This window comes from Rhincodon typus, chromosome 3, assembly GCF_021869965.1.
Source record: "Rhincodon typus isolate 14 chromosome 3, sRhiTyp1.1, whole genome shotgun sequence".
Taxonomy (NCBI): Eukaryota; Metazoa; Chordata; class Chondrichthyes; order Orectolobiformes; family Rhincodontidae; genus Rhincodon; species Rhincodon typus.
In genome coordinates, this window is record NC_063334.1 from 122030416 (window position 1) to 122047145 (window position 16730).

Below are 16730 nucleotides of genomic sequence, written 5' to 3' on the forward strand. Positions count from 1 at the left end.
CTCAATTAGCTTCCTAGATAATTCAGACTATTGAGTCTATACTGGCTCTCCAGGAAGTAATACATTCTGTTGCTGTATTCCTGGTACCCTGCACGTTTGTATTCCTTGAATCCCTATCTACCTGTATCCACCACCCTTCTGGCAGTGTGCTTAGCAAAAGCACCAAAGAAATTTAGTTTAAGAAATGTCAACAGATTTCCTTCTGCACTTTTGCCTGCTACATAATTTCTTGTGAATTTAGGATTATTGTAAACGCAGCAATATTACAGCGATCAGGTAATGGGTGTCCTTATGAGGTTGTGGCCAAGATTTACTGTAGGCAATGTCACCATTGTAGTTATATCAGCATTTTAGTCATAGCATTCTAGCCTAGTTTTGTTCCAGTTTGTTAATCTCTTGCAGTTATAGCCTAAAAATATTGTGGGAAAAGCAGTTTCAATGCAATAACCCATAATCACCAATGCTATTACGTTAATTGCTTCCAATTTTTTCAAGATCAAATTGCTGGTGCAGAAAGACTACTTAGGCAATGGTACAGTACAGGGGTAAAATTACAATTACTTTGATTAAATAATACCAAACTAACTTTTCAGATGAAAATCACCATTTAATATGCCCTAAAGGTACCGTGGTGTGTGTTTGAGAGTCAAATGTATGAAGTAAAACACAGCTTCATTTAACTACATTCACAATCTGAGCGTTCTTTTTATAAAGCAATGCCAGTTTTTGGTGATTTTTATCCTGCCTTTATTCATCTTGTCATACTGTTAACGGTAGCAACTTTGCATCATGTTTGGTTATGAGAAGTGTCAGACCTGTTGTTTGGTGATCTAAGTGAGGAACTCTGATACTACTTGCAAATTTAAATTCTAACATGATTTAGGCAGTTGTTTGAATTTGAAGAAACATGAGGGGTCTAGAGGTGATGGCATAATGAATTGCCTGACAGATTCATCTAACGTACACAAATATCATCATGTGCATGACTACCAATGAAAGTTGTGCAGACTGGTGAACTTGGCAGCTGGTGAACAAAAGCAAGACCTAGATGCACATTGACAAGTTTGTAACATTTGCTTTGAGGTTACTGTTTTAACTCCTGGGAGTAAAGGGCAGAATGCTACGCTGTCTCATGACACTTAAAGCTTGTTTTGCAGAGGTGCACATTTCAAATCGTGTATCTCCAACCCAGCATCCACAGTTACAGCCTAGTATTTATGTATGTGATCTCTAATTAATATTTGCAATACAAGAAGAATTATATGCCAATTTAGAATTAAGACAATAGGTATCATGGATGTATTGACAGGACAAGTAACTTAAAATACAAATATTATACTTCTGTTAGTACTTTCAGTTTTATTTCATCAGTTGGGTTCTCAATTTTAGTGGACAATATTGAGGCCTAAAAATAATTGAGTGAGCTCCCAAATTGACACCTTGGCTAATAATTCTTGATTGCTGTGATGGACTTTGTGCCAGTTTTTTTTAATTCCAGTGTGCGTGAGATTTTAATGAATAAATTTAATTGGAATTGACTTTTGAGAATTACAGATAAGTTAGGCAGAAACAAGGTCTTGAATATAAGGCACACAAACAGAACGTAGATGTCTTCCATCCACAAAAATGGTCAACTGCTTGCATAGTATGTATTCAAAAGGTTAGTTGGACTGTTTGGATAAGGTTAATAGCATTGCGGTAGTTAAAATTTTGAGGTGTCCTCCAAATCTTTGTGTAGTCTTCTGGAATGTATTTAATCATTGTTTTCAGGAGGAAACATCTCATTCAGTACCACCTGTCAATTTGTAACTTTGTCAAGGTTGTTTACTTGAAATAAAAGTCCTGAGAACCAAATGTAACAGATGCTGGCCATGCATGTTGGGTTCTAGTTTTTGTGAAATCTGAGCAAAAACATCTGCCTAGTAAACGTGAATACGTGGCTTTGGGAGAGCTGGGATATTGGGTTCATATAATCGAGATGATGAGAATAGTAGTTCAAAAAGACAGCATCTAGTAATGATGTACAACGCCATTGTACTTCTAACCATGGATTACGAGCAGTAGATTTGATAACTCAAGTCAAATGCATGCTCTTGTCAAGGAATGAGTTGCATAGATGGTGACAAAGAAACCACTCCAGTTGAAGTGGTACAAGGCAACATTAACAGAAGCAAGAGCAAAAGAGACACTGTAGAGTAAAAGTGTGAGTGCATTTTATTCCCTTTGAAATACATTATGTAATTAACTCAGACTGAAGTGGTTTCATTAATGATTTGGTCATTTGTCAAGTATAAGGAAATACATTAGATTTTTTATTTTTAAAAAGTTTGCCTGTCAAATAGCGTTTCATCGTTGCAAGACATGAAGATTTGTCATTTGATGAAGTGTTAGTACAGAAGTCTGTATGGATTTGTTGCTCCCTCTAAACTGCTTTGCATTTCGATGGTTGTAATAGATTGCCTGTGATATTGACCTTAGCATGCTGTTTCAAAACACCTGGCCTTGACTAATATTCTGTTGAATGTTAGTCCCACATTTCGTTTTTAGTGAGGCCTAATTATTCTGCTTGGTTGAGGAGCTTAACTTGTTAGAACAGATGATTAGTATGAGACCTTTTAGAGCAGTTATACATGTATTTGGTCTTGTCATCTGATTGCATTTAAGTCTGCTGGTTGGCTAGCAAGTTGACTCTGACTGACACATTGCCATGGAGAAAATAATGAGGAACCACTGGGCCTATAAACTCCAGAATAATATAATTAAAAGTACAAGGTCCAAAAGTATGCTTTTTTCACACCTGAGAATTGGTCCCTGCATTTGAATACATATTGCTTCTAGCAAGTGTAAATGAGTTATGTTAAGAGCTGAGAGATAGTAAGAACTGCAGATGCTCAAGTCAGAGATAACACCGTATGCAGCTGGAGGAACACAACAGGCCAAGCAGCATTGGAAGAGCAGGAAAGTTGACGTTTCAGGGCGTTTCCCTTCACGGAAAAAAAAGGGTCCCGACCCGAAACGTCAACTTTCCTGCTTCCCTGCTGCCTGGCCTGTAGTGTTCCTCCAGCTCCGTTATGTTAGGAGCTGAACTGTTTATAGTAAATTGGGTGTTTAGTTTAAGTATTAACATACTCTGGATTGTTCAGGGAGTGCTATCTAATCACAGAATCCATCGAATGATAGAGGTTTTAGAGTCCAAGATCTACAGCACAGAGAAAAGGCCCTTTTGGCCCATTGCATACACCGTGGTCAAAAACAACCACCTAACTATTCCAATTCCGTTTTCCCGCACAACACCAAGGTGTACATCTAGATGCTTCTTAAATATTATGAAAGTTTATACATCTACCAGCCTTGCAGGCATTGAGTTCCATGTACTCCCTACCCTATGGGTGAAAAAGATTTTCCTCACCTGCTCTAAACCTCCTGCTCCTTCCCTTAAATCTATGCCTCCAATCGTTGATCCTCCATCAAAGGGAAAACTTTCTTCCTGTCTGCCCAGTCTCTGACCCCTCATAATTCATAAATCTCAATCATTGTCTCCTCTCAATCTTCTTTGCTCCAAGGAAAAACACCTCGACGTGTACAATCTTCAAAACCAAAACTCTCGTCCAAGCAAGATCCTAGTGAATCTCCTCTGTACTCTCTCTATAGCAGTGTCATTCCTCCCATTAAAGTGGATTCTAGAAATGCACACAATTTGCTAACTATGACCTAACCAGAATTTTATGCAGTTGTACCATAATTTCTGTGCTCTCAAACTCTCAGCCTTGCCTAATAAAAGCAAGTGTACCATGTGCTGCCTTAGCCACTTATATCTGCCTGTTCCACTACCTTGAAGGATCTGTAGACATGCACACCAAGGTTCCTCTGATCCTCGACTCTTCCCTCAGTCCAACTGTTCTTTGTATGTTACCCTGCCTTGTTTGTCCTGCTCAAGTGCATCGCCTCAAGTTTATCCAGATTGAATTCCATTTAAAAATTAGCCCATCTGACCAGCCCGTCTATATCATCTTGTCGTCTAAGGCTACCCTCCTCACTATTTACCACCCAGCAATTTTTGTATTGTCTGTGAATTTGAATTTGGCAAGTGCAGGCTGCTTGAGAACCGTCTATACCAAGTAGATTATGAACAAACATATGAGCATGCTATTGGATTCTATCAATCGCTCAATCATTTGACATGTATGATCTGTGTACCAGGCATTGCACTGGCACTGAAATTCATACGAGATGCTGTTCGATTTTTGTGATGGGCAGAATGCTGTCTTGAACTGAAAGCAATTGCATATTTAAGACTGACTTTTATACAGGGAAATTTATATATCTCTGACAGACGGGAATAGAATGGATAGTCTACAAATGTAATTATAATGTACTGGTTTTATTTTAGAAACACAAGGTGGCCATGAAGTTTAGTTTTGATAAAATTTAATTATTGGTTCCTTTTTTGACACAATTATTTTGCAGTCTTGTGTTTTCAGTTTTGGCATTATGTAAAGACCGAAAGGCACAAAATTCTGCCACTTTCGTATTTAAAAGAACGTCAGTCTTATTTCACACTGATGCATGACTGACTTGCCCAGCCACTTCTGAAGGCAATAAATTGTCAAATCACTGTGCTTCAGTTCAGGGAATTGGTTAGCCCATTCGGATGGCTGGTTTACGATGCAGTTGTGATGGTGATGATGTAAAACAGCATGGATTCAAATCTCGGCTGAGGTTACCTTGATAGACTTCCCTCTTCAACCTCTCCTCTGCCGGAGGCACAGTGACACTCTAGTTAAACTACTACCAGTCAGCACCATCTACCAAGTTCTTCTGCAGCCTCTGTTTCCTCAGTACTACCTGTCCCACCATCTATCTTTTGTGTCATCTTAGAACTATGGCAACTTTATTTTTTATTTCAGTTCAAAACTAGGTCCATCGACATCTCAGTAGATCAAGGGATAGGTAGTAAATGCTAGTTTTCACATGGCGTACACATCGTGAGAAGTTATTGAGAGGTTAACAAACTCTATGGATTAGCAGAATTGTAAAGCTCTGGAGTGCATGGTAAGCATTCATAGAATTTGGGTAGTACCCCAGTGATCAGAGTCATTGATGCCATGGCAAGTCCATTCCATTCGTGGCGCAGTTTAAACTATGCGGCTGAGGACCTATAGAAAGTCAGTTAATCCAAACTGTGTATTTAGCTGTAAATCTGATTATGGAGTTGAGATAAAATTTGAGTAGTAACAATGACCTTGGTAGGGGGGTGGGGGGAGAAGATGAGAGAAAAAATTATCTTGTTCATTGATGCTTCAAAGTGCACTCTTGAACACCTGAGTGAATTGCACTGGTTTGGCATTTTAGAAAATGAGGTTGGAGAAGTAGTAATAGGGAACAAAAAATGGCAGAGGAACTCAATAAGTGCTTTGCATCAGTCCTCATGATGGAAGACACCTTAGCATACTAGAACTTCAAGTAAGTCTGGGCCATTGCTAAGGAGACGGTTCTGGGAACCTGAAAGGTCTGAAGATGGATGATTCGCCTGGATGAGATGGCTACACCCTGGAGTTCTGAAGGAGATAGTTGAGGAGATTGCATTGGTGATCTTTCAGAAATCGCAAGTAAAGGAGGGTCCCAGAAGACTGGAAAATGACTAACGTAACATCCTCACTAAAGACAGGAGGAAGACCGAAAACGGAACAATCAGCTGGTTAGCCTGATGTCCCTCATTGGTAAGGTTTTCAAGTCCGTTATCAAGGATGAGATTGCAGAGTACTTGGAAGTACATGGTAAAATAGGATTGAGTCAGCACAGCTTCATCAAGGGAAGGTCATGTCTGGCAAATCTCTTGGAATTCTTTGTCGAAATAACGAGCATGTTAGACAAAATAGAGCCAGTGGATGTGATCTCTTTGGATTTCCACAAGGCCTTTGACAAGTTGCTGCCTAAGAGATCACTAAACAAGCAAAGAGCCAGTGGTGTTGGGGGCAAGGTACCAGCACAGGTAGAAGATTGGCTGATTGTCATAATGCAGAGAGAAGGGATAAAGATGTCTTTTTCAGGATGGCAGTGTGGAGTTCTGCAGGGGTCAGTGGGACCACAAGTATTCACATTAATGTATAACTGACTGGATGAAGGAACTAAGGGTTAAATTTGCAGATGACATGAAGGTAGAGGGGCAGATGGTGTTGAAGGAAGGAGGCTGTAGAAGGACTTGGACAGGCTCGAAGAGTGGGCAAAGAAATGGCAGATGGACTACAAAGTAGCAAAGTGTGTAGTTAAGCACTTTAATAGGAAGAATAGTCGCATTGACTATTTTCTAAATGGGTAAAAACGTTGGAAATCTGAAGCACAAAGAGACTTGGGATTCCTAGTTGTGGATTCTCTGAATGTTAACACGTAGGTTTGTTGACAGGATGGCAAATGCGATATTAGCATTCATTTCGAGGGCTCGATGCAAGAGCGGAGATGTACTGCTGAGGCTGTATAAGGCTTTGGTCAGACCGCATTTTGGAATATTGTGAGCAATTTTGGGCCCTGTGTCTAAAGAAATATGTACTGGCCTTGGACAGGGTCCAGAGGTTTACAAGAATGATCCTAGGGATGAAGGGCCTGTCATATGAGGAGCGGCTGATGGCTATGATTCTGTATTTGATAGAGTTTAGAAGGATGAGGTGGAATCTGATTGAAACTTAAAGAATGCTGAGAGGCCTAGATAGAGTAGATGTGAAGAAAATGTTTCCACTAGTAGGAGACAATGACCCGAGGGTACAGCCTCAGAATTGAGGGATGACCCTTTAGATCTGAGATAAGGAGGAATTTCTTTGCCCCCAGAGAGTGGTGGCTCTATGTCCTCATTGCTGTTGAGAGCTGTGGAAGCCAAGTCATTTGAGTGTATTTCAGACAGATTGGTAGGTTCTTGATTAGTAAGGCAATCAAAGGTTATAGGGAGAAGGCCGGAGAATGCAGTTGAGAAACACATCAGCCATGATCAAATGGTGGAGTAAACTTGATGGGCTGAGTGGCCTCCATTCTGTTTGTATGTTTGATAGTCTTTCTTTTCTCCAATTTGAAGTCTCACTGGTAGAGCAATAGCAACTGAGATCATGTATTCCCTTTAAGGAGAGAAGACTGTGATCTCGCATGGAACTGATGCAAACTTATGGTTGACTTGTCTATCCCTTCAACTGAGGACCATGTGCCTGTTGAGATGAGAACAACTTGTATTTGTAAAGTGCCTTTGCAACCCTAAGGCGTTTTATTGGAATGTCATGAATCAAATTTTGACCTCAAGCTATGACCGATTTTGGGCGGGTGAGGGTAAAGAGATGGGTTTTAAAAAGAACGTCTTCAAGGAGAGAGGTGAGAGAGATATGGCATGAGAATTCCAGTATTTTGAGTCAAGGCCAAAGACTTTAGTGGAAGAAATGAAATGATAGTATTGGAGGAATGCAAAATTCTCAGTCTGTTAAACTGAAGGAGGTTAGAGATGGGGAGAGAAGTGGCATTGTAGGCATTTGAAAATTAAGGTCATAAGCCCAAACCATGGCAAGGAAAAATTGAGTTGCTGTGCTTGGAATTTATAATTCTATATTTAATACAGTAAGTTTCTGTTTTACAGATCAAGTAACTGCATACATCAGCCTGCTCCACAAACTGTCTGCTTTGAAAAGTTTATGAGCAGTGTTATTGTGGAATCCTTTCTCTAACGTAGTCTGTAACATGAGTTAGTCATGGTTTGATACGGTGCAGATGGTGACTAGTTAGTTGACGGTGACTGGGACTCTTCAATATCTTTGCTTTGAACAGCCTTTTGGGAGATACATTAAAAGACACAGAACACTTACTTGTTGGAAAAGGAACATATCCAATGAGCAAATTTCTTTTTTAAAAAAAAAAAAAAAAAAAAAACGGTGGGAGGTTATTTTCAAGTGTTAGCATTTGTTTCTTGAACAGTGATGATTCAATACTGCTGTTCACAAAATGTTGAAAGTTTTTTTTCTATTCATTTGTGCCAGCATTTCTTGCCCAACCCTAGTTGCCCTTGAGAAGGTGGTGGTGAGCTGCCTTCTTGAACCGCTGTAACCCTCCTCCTATGGGTTGACCCACAATGCCCTTAGGGAGGGAATTCCAGGATTTTGACCCAGCGACAGTGAAGGAACAGTGATATATTTCCAAGTCAGGATGGTGAGTGGCTCGGAGGGGAACTTGCAGGTGGTGGTGTTCCCATATGTCTGATGCCCTTGTCCTCCTAGATGGAAGTGGTTGTGGGTTTGGAAGGTGCTGTCTGAGGATCTTTTGGTGAATTTCCTCATGTAAGTATGTACCTTTTTCTTGCCTATCTGTATTTACCCTTCAGAAGGTGGTGATGAGCTGCCTTCTTAACTGCTGTAGTCCTTCAGATGTAGGTACATCCACAGTACTCTCGTGGAAGTAATTCCAAGATGTTGACCCAGTGACACCTGAAGGATCAGCAGTATATTTCCAAGTCAGGATAGTGAGTGGCCTTGAGGTGAACTTGCAGGTGGTAATGCTCCCATATATCAGCAGTCATTGCCCTTCTGGGTGGTAATGATCATGGTTTTGGAAGATGCTGGCTCAGAAGGCTTGGTGAATTTCTGCAGTGCATTTTGTAGATAGTACACACTGCTACTACTGAGCATCAGATTTGAAGGGACTGTATGTTTGTAGATGTGTTCTCCAGTAACTGATGTTAAGGAGTAGCTACAGAGATAGTTGACACCCTGGTAGTAACCTTCCAAGAATGCATGGATTTTGACCAAGTCCCAGACGATCAAAATCATGTCAATGCAGCATTTTCTCATTAAAAAGGGAAGGAGACCAAAAAGAATTGGTAACTATAAATCTACCTGCTTAACATCAGTTATTGGAGAAATTGTTAGAGTCCAATTGTAATGTCAAATTGATATTCCTATCTATCCATGATGACTTTTCAGTCCCTTAACTATAAAAGTTCCACATCTGCTTATAAAATATTCAAAGACTCTTCTCCACCCACCTCTTCAGTAAGAGAGTTCCAAAGATTGTCAACCCTCCAAGAAAAATGTTTCCTTCATCCATGTGTTAAATGAGTGGCCTTTGTTTTCTTGAACTGAGACTCTTCATTCTAGTTTGTACCGCAGGATGAAATGACCTCTTTGCATATAACCTGTCCAGAATCCTCAGCATCTTGTATGTTATGAGTTGAGATCAAACTAAGTGAAACCTTTTCATTTTTGATTCTGGGGAGGATTATTGGTTTGTAAAACTTATTTGTATCTCAATAGTCACATGACTATTTAAACATTTTCTTTAAAACTGCTGGTTCACAGTCTAACTACAACCTAATTGCTTTTATTTTTCAGTCTTAATGATGACAAGATAGTTCTGCCAAGCTACATCTTCTAGAAATGTAGAAGTATAACAGTGTTGTTAGAAACCTCGCTGATTTTTCATCATTTTTATTTTATCAATTTTAGTTTGGATCTGTGAACTGGGAATTTTAAGCTGATGACCTTTTGGACTTTGGGAAACAGCTTGTAGTAAAAGAAAAAGAACAGACCAACCAAGATTTTTTGAGGCCAAGCCTGTAGGTTAATTGCAGACTGATTCTTGGTTAAAGGGGCACCTACAGACAGGGACCCTGAGAAGAGCATTGTGTTCAAACAGATAGCAAAAGTTGGCTATTAATGAGTTCAGTACCTGGAAATTGGTTCCAGCAAGTCTGGGAGAGACCCTATATTCAAGCAGATTTGATGTTGATTGGTAATTGTGACCTCTGGAAAAGATCGTCAGTCTATCAGTTGGAATTGTTTTGATCTGTTTTCTGGGGAGAAGAGTTTTGACTGCTGATGACACAGCATGAAAATCTTTTGAAAGCTCCCTGCCTAACCTCCCTTACCAGCTTTTGGAAGTCCAGAGAGTAAAAACGCTGAGTTAGAAGTATTGCTGTCTTTAGCTGAGTGAACTGAAAAGGTGACCCTGATCAGTATCTTCAGAAAAGCAACCAGGGAGCCTACAGCTTTGCTTGTGAAGCAATGAATCATGAAAGCCATTTAAGTAATCTGACCAGTTTTGTGTTTTTTGTGTGTTTGTCTGTCTGTCTGTCTTGTGTGAATGGGGGATCTAAACAAACATTTTGGGTTTAAAGCATAGACATTAAAGACATTTAAAGTTTTTTTAATTTTTGCTTTGCTAAAGTTGTATATTTAATATATTTTAAGTCCTTTTATTTTCCGATACAGAACTGGTTCTGGAATTAATTATTTGCAATGTCTGAGATTGGTTATTCAAAAGTCTTATTTGGAAACAATTGGATTAACTATTAAGGCTATTTGAAGGTTGTAATTTATTGTGCCATGAATACAGAGGTAGAAAGGCAAGTTGTTGGGCAAGTGAAGGAGCACTCCATGATTTACATTTATATGCTACCTCCTAAAGTAGTGAAACATTTGAAGTCATTTCATTGGAGCTTTATTGGAGAAAATTGACTTTTTAGTGAGGAGCTATTAAAACAGATATTAGCCTAAAATCTTGGTCATCAGGAAGTCTTAGATGAAGGGAAAGGTGGAAATACAAAGGAGGGAATTGTAGAACTCAAGTCCTGAACAGCTGAAAGTATCGCAGCCAATGGAGGGGAGAAGGAAATCGGGGATGTTTAGGAGGTGAGAGTTGAATGAAAGTTAGTTTGAAGGAGGTCACTGAGGTAGGAGTGAGACCATGGAGGAATTTGAATGAGAATTCTAAATTTGAGATGTTGTGGGATGTTTTATTTTCTGGGATGTGAACATTATTGGCAAGGTCAAAATTTGTTGTACATACATCGAAAAGGATGGTGAGTTGCTTCCTTGAACTAGAGGTCATAGAATGTCAGCATTGCAAGTGAACAGGACTTCATGATAGTCGAGATGCAGGCAGCAGGGTTTTGAATGAGCAGATTATGGCTGTGAGAAGAGCCTTCAGGGATGAGAAATTGGGTCCACTTGTGATGTTGAATCAAACTAATTAACTAATCTAATAGTCAAAAGCCTAGCAATTGCTTTGTGAAATGAATTAGGTGTCATTTTCAAATTTGGTATGTTCACACTTTGAACAAAGCATGCTTATCTTTGAGTGTATTCATTATTGAATGCTGTATACCAAATTGCTGATCACCCTGTTAAGTACAACAGATCTCAGGCCATCATTACTGGTCAGGGAAATCAACAGGTGTCATGCTGTTTATTGCCACTATGATCAGTGGCAAATTTTGTTTTGGTCTGTTGCCATTATTATATTGCCCAACTAAACTTCGTTTTGATTTGAAATAAGTGTTGAGAATAACCGAGAAAATGTGTACTGACAGACTGCAAGAAGCTTGATTTGTGACAAATATGCATTTTACACTTAATAGTTTCTTTTGACAATGCGGTACAAAAATTAGAATGTTCGATGGTTTGCAGTTGCATGACTCGCTAACAACCCAGTTATTCTTTCAAATGACGTGTTAAGTGAAAGGCAGGTGGATATAAAGTATTCCATGGCACCACTTCAAGGAGCTGGGGAGATATCTCTGGTGTCTCAGCCAAGATTTATCCGTAAATTGATATTTCAAGAACAGATTAGCTAGGTATTATGACATTCTAGAGTCATCGAGTCAAATAGCATGGAAACAGACCCTTTGGTCCAACTGATCCATGCTGAGCATAATCCTAAACTAAACTAGTCCCACCTGCCTACACTTGGCCCATATCCCGTCCGCCCCCAAACATTTCTTACTCATTTGAAACTCTATCTGCTTGAAGTTCATTCCACACATGAACCACACTGTGCAGGAAAAAGTTTTTTAAAAAAAATCTTCGTGGAAACTTGCTATGTTCAAATTGGCTGCTGCAACAACTACATTATAGCAGCGATTGCACTTCAACTAGGATTTGATTGAACCTAAAGTGATTCAACATGTCCTGAGAAGGTTGTAAAACTAATTATAGAATTCTGCATAACAAGGTGCAATATGGTGAACCATTATACTTCGCTTCACATTGAAAGATGTTCAACAGTTGGATGATGTTTTAGTTGAAGCCACGAGTTTTAGGCAACTAGTATATACATTTAGTAAATCAGTTAATTGTGAATTCTCTTTGAAATTTTAGAGATCAGACCCACAGCTGCTTGCCCAGTTCTACTATGCAGATGAAGAGCTAAATCAGGTTGCAGCTGAATTGGATAACTTAGATGGACGTAAAGACCCACAAAGATGTACGCTGCTGGTCAACCAGTTTCGTTCCTGCCAGGTAATTGTGATAATTGCACCAGCATTTATATTAAAGTATATTGCTAATGGGGTTATCCATGTTTATTCATAATCCTGTGAATTGATATGCTCTTTTCAAATTGCATTCCACCACGACCTGAAAGCACATCAGGTTATTTTGGATGCTGGATCAAATCTTGGCACACCCAGCAGTCTTGTGGGAGTTTCTTCAAACACAGATTTCAGGCTTATTGCTAGCTTCTCAAGGGCAAAAATGGATGGCATCAAATGCTAGTCTTTAAAGTGATGCCCTCAACTACAATTTGTTTTGGTGAAGAGTTAAAAGCTGGGCTGTTTGTGCAGGGTAATGACTTGAAATTGTACAAACTAAAACAATTATTACTGGAAACATCGTGAAAACTAACTACTGGATGTTGACTTGATAGTCCCAGATTCCCAAGTAGTAGTAATGTTAAATATATTGCTTGGTAAATGTAATTGCGTGAAAATAGTTTGGTTTAATATACTTAGCTTTGCACAAGCTCTGTTTAGAGTCAGAGTTTTACATCACATGTAGGCCTTGTGTCTCACCCAGCACCCATCTACTTTAATGTAAGCACACAGTGCTGGAGAAAATTGCCAGGGCTGGCAGCATCAATGTATAAAGAAACAGTTTGTTTCAAGTCCGATATGACTCCTCTTCAGAGCTGAACCTAGTCCTATTTTCCAGTACCAGGTCTGTAGCCTTATATGCTATGTTGCTTCAAGTGATTATCTAAATATTTCCTAAATGTTGTAATTAACTCTGCCAATTCTCTTGCACGGTAATTTTTTTTTTTGGTGCATGCATGGTTGCGACTTCTGAAATCGGAACACAGTATGTCACCTCACTGATCGGAGTGTGTGGTACAACAGGGATGCATCCACGCAGCTGAGGGGGAACGTTGTAACTCCTCCCTTCTACCACCCTTTGAAAAAGTGATATCCAGACCCTTAACGCCCTTTGGGTGAAAAAATATTCTTCCTTTTAAATAACTCTAACCCTCTTGGGTTCACTTTAAATGTATACTCACTCTTCCTATGTACCTTACTTAGGCCCCTAGTAATTTTGAACACCTCAATCAGGTCTCCCCTCATAATCATAAGCATTCCCCTACAAAATTTAGTTTAGACATCCACATGCGAACTCCCCCTTGTAGTTTAGGCATATTTCAACATGTTCCACCTTCCCTGTTATGGAACTGGCAATGCAGGAATCTGAAGGGCACCCTTCTGCACCATCTCTTCAGCCACACAGTCATCTGCTCCATCCACCTGTTCCACTACTCATGAGCACCCCGCATTGGGAGTAATCCAGAAATTACAACCTTTTTGAGGTCCTGCTTTTCTATCTGCTATCTTGCTCCCTAAGTCCTCATTTGTGGGACCACATCCCTCTTTCAAAATGTTTAACTGGTATCAATGTGAATCATGACGACTTCCTGTTTACCCTCCCCTCCCAGCCCCCTCAGAATGCCGTGCAGCAGTTCAGTGACATACTTGACACTGGACCTAGGGAGGGCAACACACTATCCTGGAGTAACATCTGCATGTGCAGAAACACCTGCTTGTACCTCTCAGTATTGAGACCCTACCATTATAACTCCTCCACTTTGTCTGCTTTCCCCCTACCCCCTCACTCCTTGTGCAGGTGGGTTTTGAGTGCATTCACCAGAGGGACTGTCACTCTCACCATTTCCAACACACAAACTTGTCTATCTGTTTCCTTTTTCCCCTTGATGGTCACTCATTTTTTCCTGACTGCCTTTGCTTATACTGGGTAGTAACCACATCTAAAAATGTGCTATCCAGGTAACTCCTAATGTTGCAGATGCACTGCAGTGCTTCCAGCTTACACTTCAGGTCCAAACCCTGGTCCTTAAACTAGTCCTACTGGTAGCACCGACTGCAGATGTTGTCATCCAAACTGCCAGGAGTATCTAGGCTTTCCACATACTGCAGGCTGTGCAATAGAAGAGACTGAGCTCCCTTGCCATACCTTCTGGTAAAAATAAACTTGACCCCTAAAAATAAGCCAAATAGAAAATTAAAGTTTTCTTCTAAAAAAGAAGCTGGGATTCTTCCCTTTCCTTATTGCTTTTGAAAGTGAACAAAAGCAACCTGCCTTCCAATTGCCTCACCGTGGTACACTAATGTCAGCTTGCTGCTCTGACTGGTTGTCTTCTGTTCTGACTAATATAAAGATTTGAAACATCTGATCCATATTTCTTTCCTGAATCTCACTTGGGTCTGCTTTTCCTGTCCACTTCAGTGACGCTGACCTGCATGCTGCTGCCAGTTGTCTTTGCAATAAAGTGTTTTCTTTTTATTTGACATAATTGAAAACTCTTTGTCATTAAATATGATGGTTTAGAGATTTAGTGGATTGCTAATCCAGCAGGATTAATGATGCAGAAACACAGGTTCAAATCACCTAACCGTGACAGCTGGAGAATTTAAATACAATGAATCAAATTAAATCTATAATTAATATGAATTGGTAGTTGGAAAAGCCCATCTGGATTGCTTCTCGGAGCATGTCTGCCTGATCAAGTCTAATGTGATTCCAGGCTTGTAGCTCTGTGTATGATTTAACTGCCTTCTGAAATTGCCTCATAAACAATGGCATAGGGATAGGTCATAAATGGTCACCTTGCTAATGATGCTCATATCCCGTGAATGTTTTTTTTTTATGAATTTGTGTGGCTTAACTTTGAAACAGTTGAAAGCTTCTGCTCTATGCCAGTTGGTGCAGGAATACCACACTATTTTAGTTTCTGTGCAAACCTCACATAAACGAGGTGGAGAATTAATGTAAATGCCATATGGTTTGAAATTCCACCAGCGCAACATCCATCATAGCTAACTGTTTAAGGTCATGGTTTGGATTTCTGCCAAATTTCTGCAACTCAAGCAAATAAAAGCTGGTATCTTTTCATGCAATCACCAGTTTTTTTTTTTTAAAAATCGATCAATGTGTGAATTTGTTTTTGACATGAGTCATGAATGTGTTTTTAAGTGCCAACGTATAGTTGAGTGTTTGCACAATGGGCTCTGCTGTTTGAATGCTAACTGAGATCTAGCTGGAAACCTGTTAATAATGTATTTTAGAATATGTGAAAGTGTTTTAATTTTTCAGAATTATATGGCTATTTGATTTCCACTGTTTGTGAGATTTGATTTTCTCGAAGCTTGGGGCATACTGGTATTACTACTATTCATGGGAATCGGAATCCTGCAAGTAGGAACAATGAAATTAATTTCAGACACGTTGAACTATTCAGACAGCATGGGCACACTTCTGACGTTGCTGTGAAGGGCCCACCTCAACCTTGCCGCTCATCTGATGTGTGGCGACTCTCGGGTTCAACTTCGCACCGGCTATCTCTCTCTCTTGCTCGCTGTCTCACTCCGTCTCTCTCCACAAGCCTTTTACTCGTCTCTAATATTCTACCTTCACCTGGACCCTTCTCTATGGGCTTTTATCTGTCCTTGATCTCTTCAAGAACTGTTCCAGAAATGCTATTGTCCATTATGAAAGATTTAATAGTTTAGCATTTGGAAAATTGACAGATTTGGATAAAGTCAGCATGGATTTACAAAAGGGAAATCATGCTTGACAAATCTAGTTACGTTCTCAAAAAGCTCCGGTTGGAGCAACCAGTGAATATTGTTTGCTTGGACTTTCAGAATGCATTCAATAACATCCATAAGAGGTTAACATGTAAAATTAAATCACATGGGATTGGGGATAGTGTACTGATATGACTGGAGAACTGGCTGGCAGACAAGAAATAAAGAGTAAGAATAAACAGGTGATTTGAGTGGCAGCCAGTAGAGTACTGCAGGGATCAGTGCTTGGACTCCAGCTATTCATCCGAGCTGGGTGGAAAGGTGAATTGTGGGGAGGTCGCAGACGTGCTTCAAGTATACTTTGGACGGTTGAGTGAGAGGGCAAATGCATGGCAAGTGAAGTATGTTGTTAATAAATCTGAGGTTATCCACTTTGGAAGCAAAAACAGGAAGGCAGATTATTATCTGACTGACAGATTGGGAAAGGGGAGGTGCAATAAGATCTGGGTGATATTGTACAGCAGTCTCAAAGTAAACATGCAGTTGCGGCAAGTGGTATCTTGGCCTTCAAAGTGAGAGGATTTGAGTACAGAAGCAGGAATATGTTGCTGAAATTGCACAGGGCCTGGTAGATTTGGTCGTCTCATCTGAAGTAGCATGGTCTGTCTACGGAGGGAGTCCAGTGCTGAATCTATCCAATTTTCAGTTTTCCAAGTACTCCACTGAAACAAATATTTTATAATGGACTGTAGCTTTTCTACAGTAGTTGCTGATGTATGATTCCATGCAGCACAGAAGCAGAACCCTCAGTCCAATTCATCCGCACTTGAGACATCCCAATCTGACCTCCGTCTATTTGCCAGCATTTGGTCCATATCCCTCTAAACCCCAATTATTC

General features: G+C 39.9%; 1 protein-coding gene across 1 annotated transcript in view; it reads left to right on the forward strand.

Annotated features, from left to right (window-relative positions):
• The window catches only part of zfyve28 (zinc finger, FYVE domain containing 28), a 188185-nt gene that overhangs the window by 46495 nt on the left and 124960 nt on the right, over positions 1-16730 (forward strand). The window contains exon 2 of the mRNA XM_048594859.1: positions 12120-12260. Within this exon, the coding sequence (XP_048450816.1) occupies positions 12120-12260 (141 nt within the window). The remainder of the gene's footprint in view (positions 1-12119; positions 12261-16730) is intronic.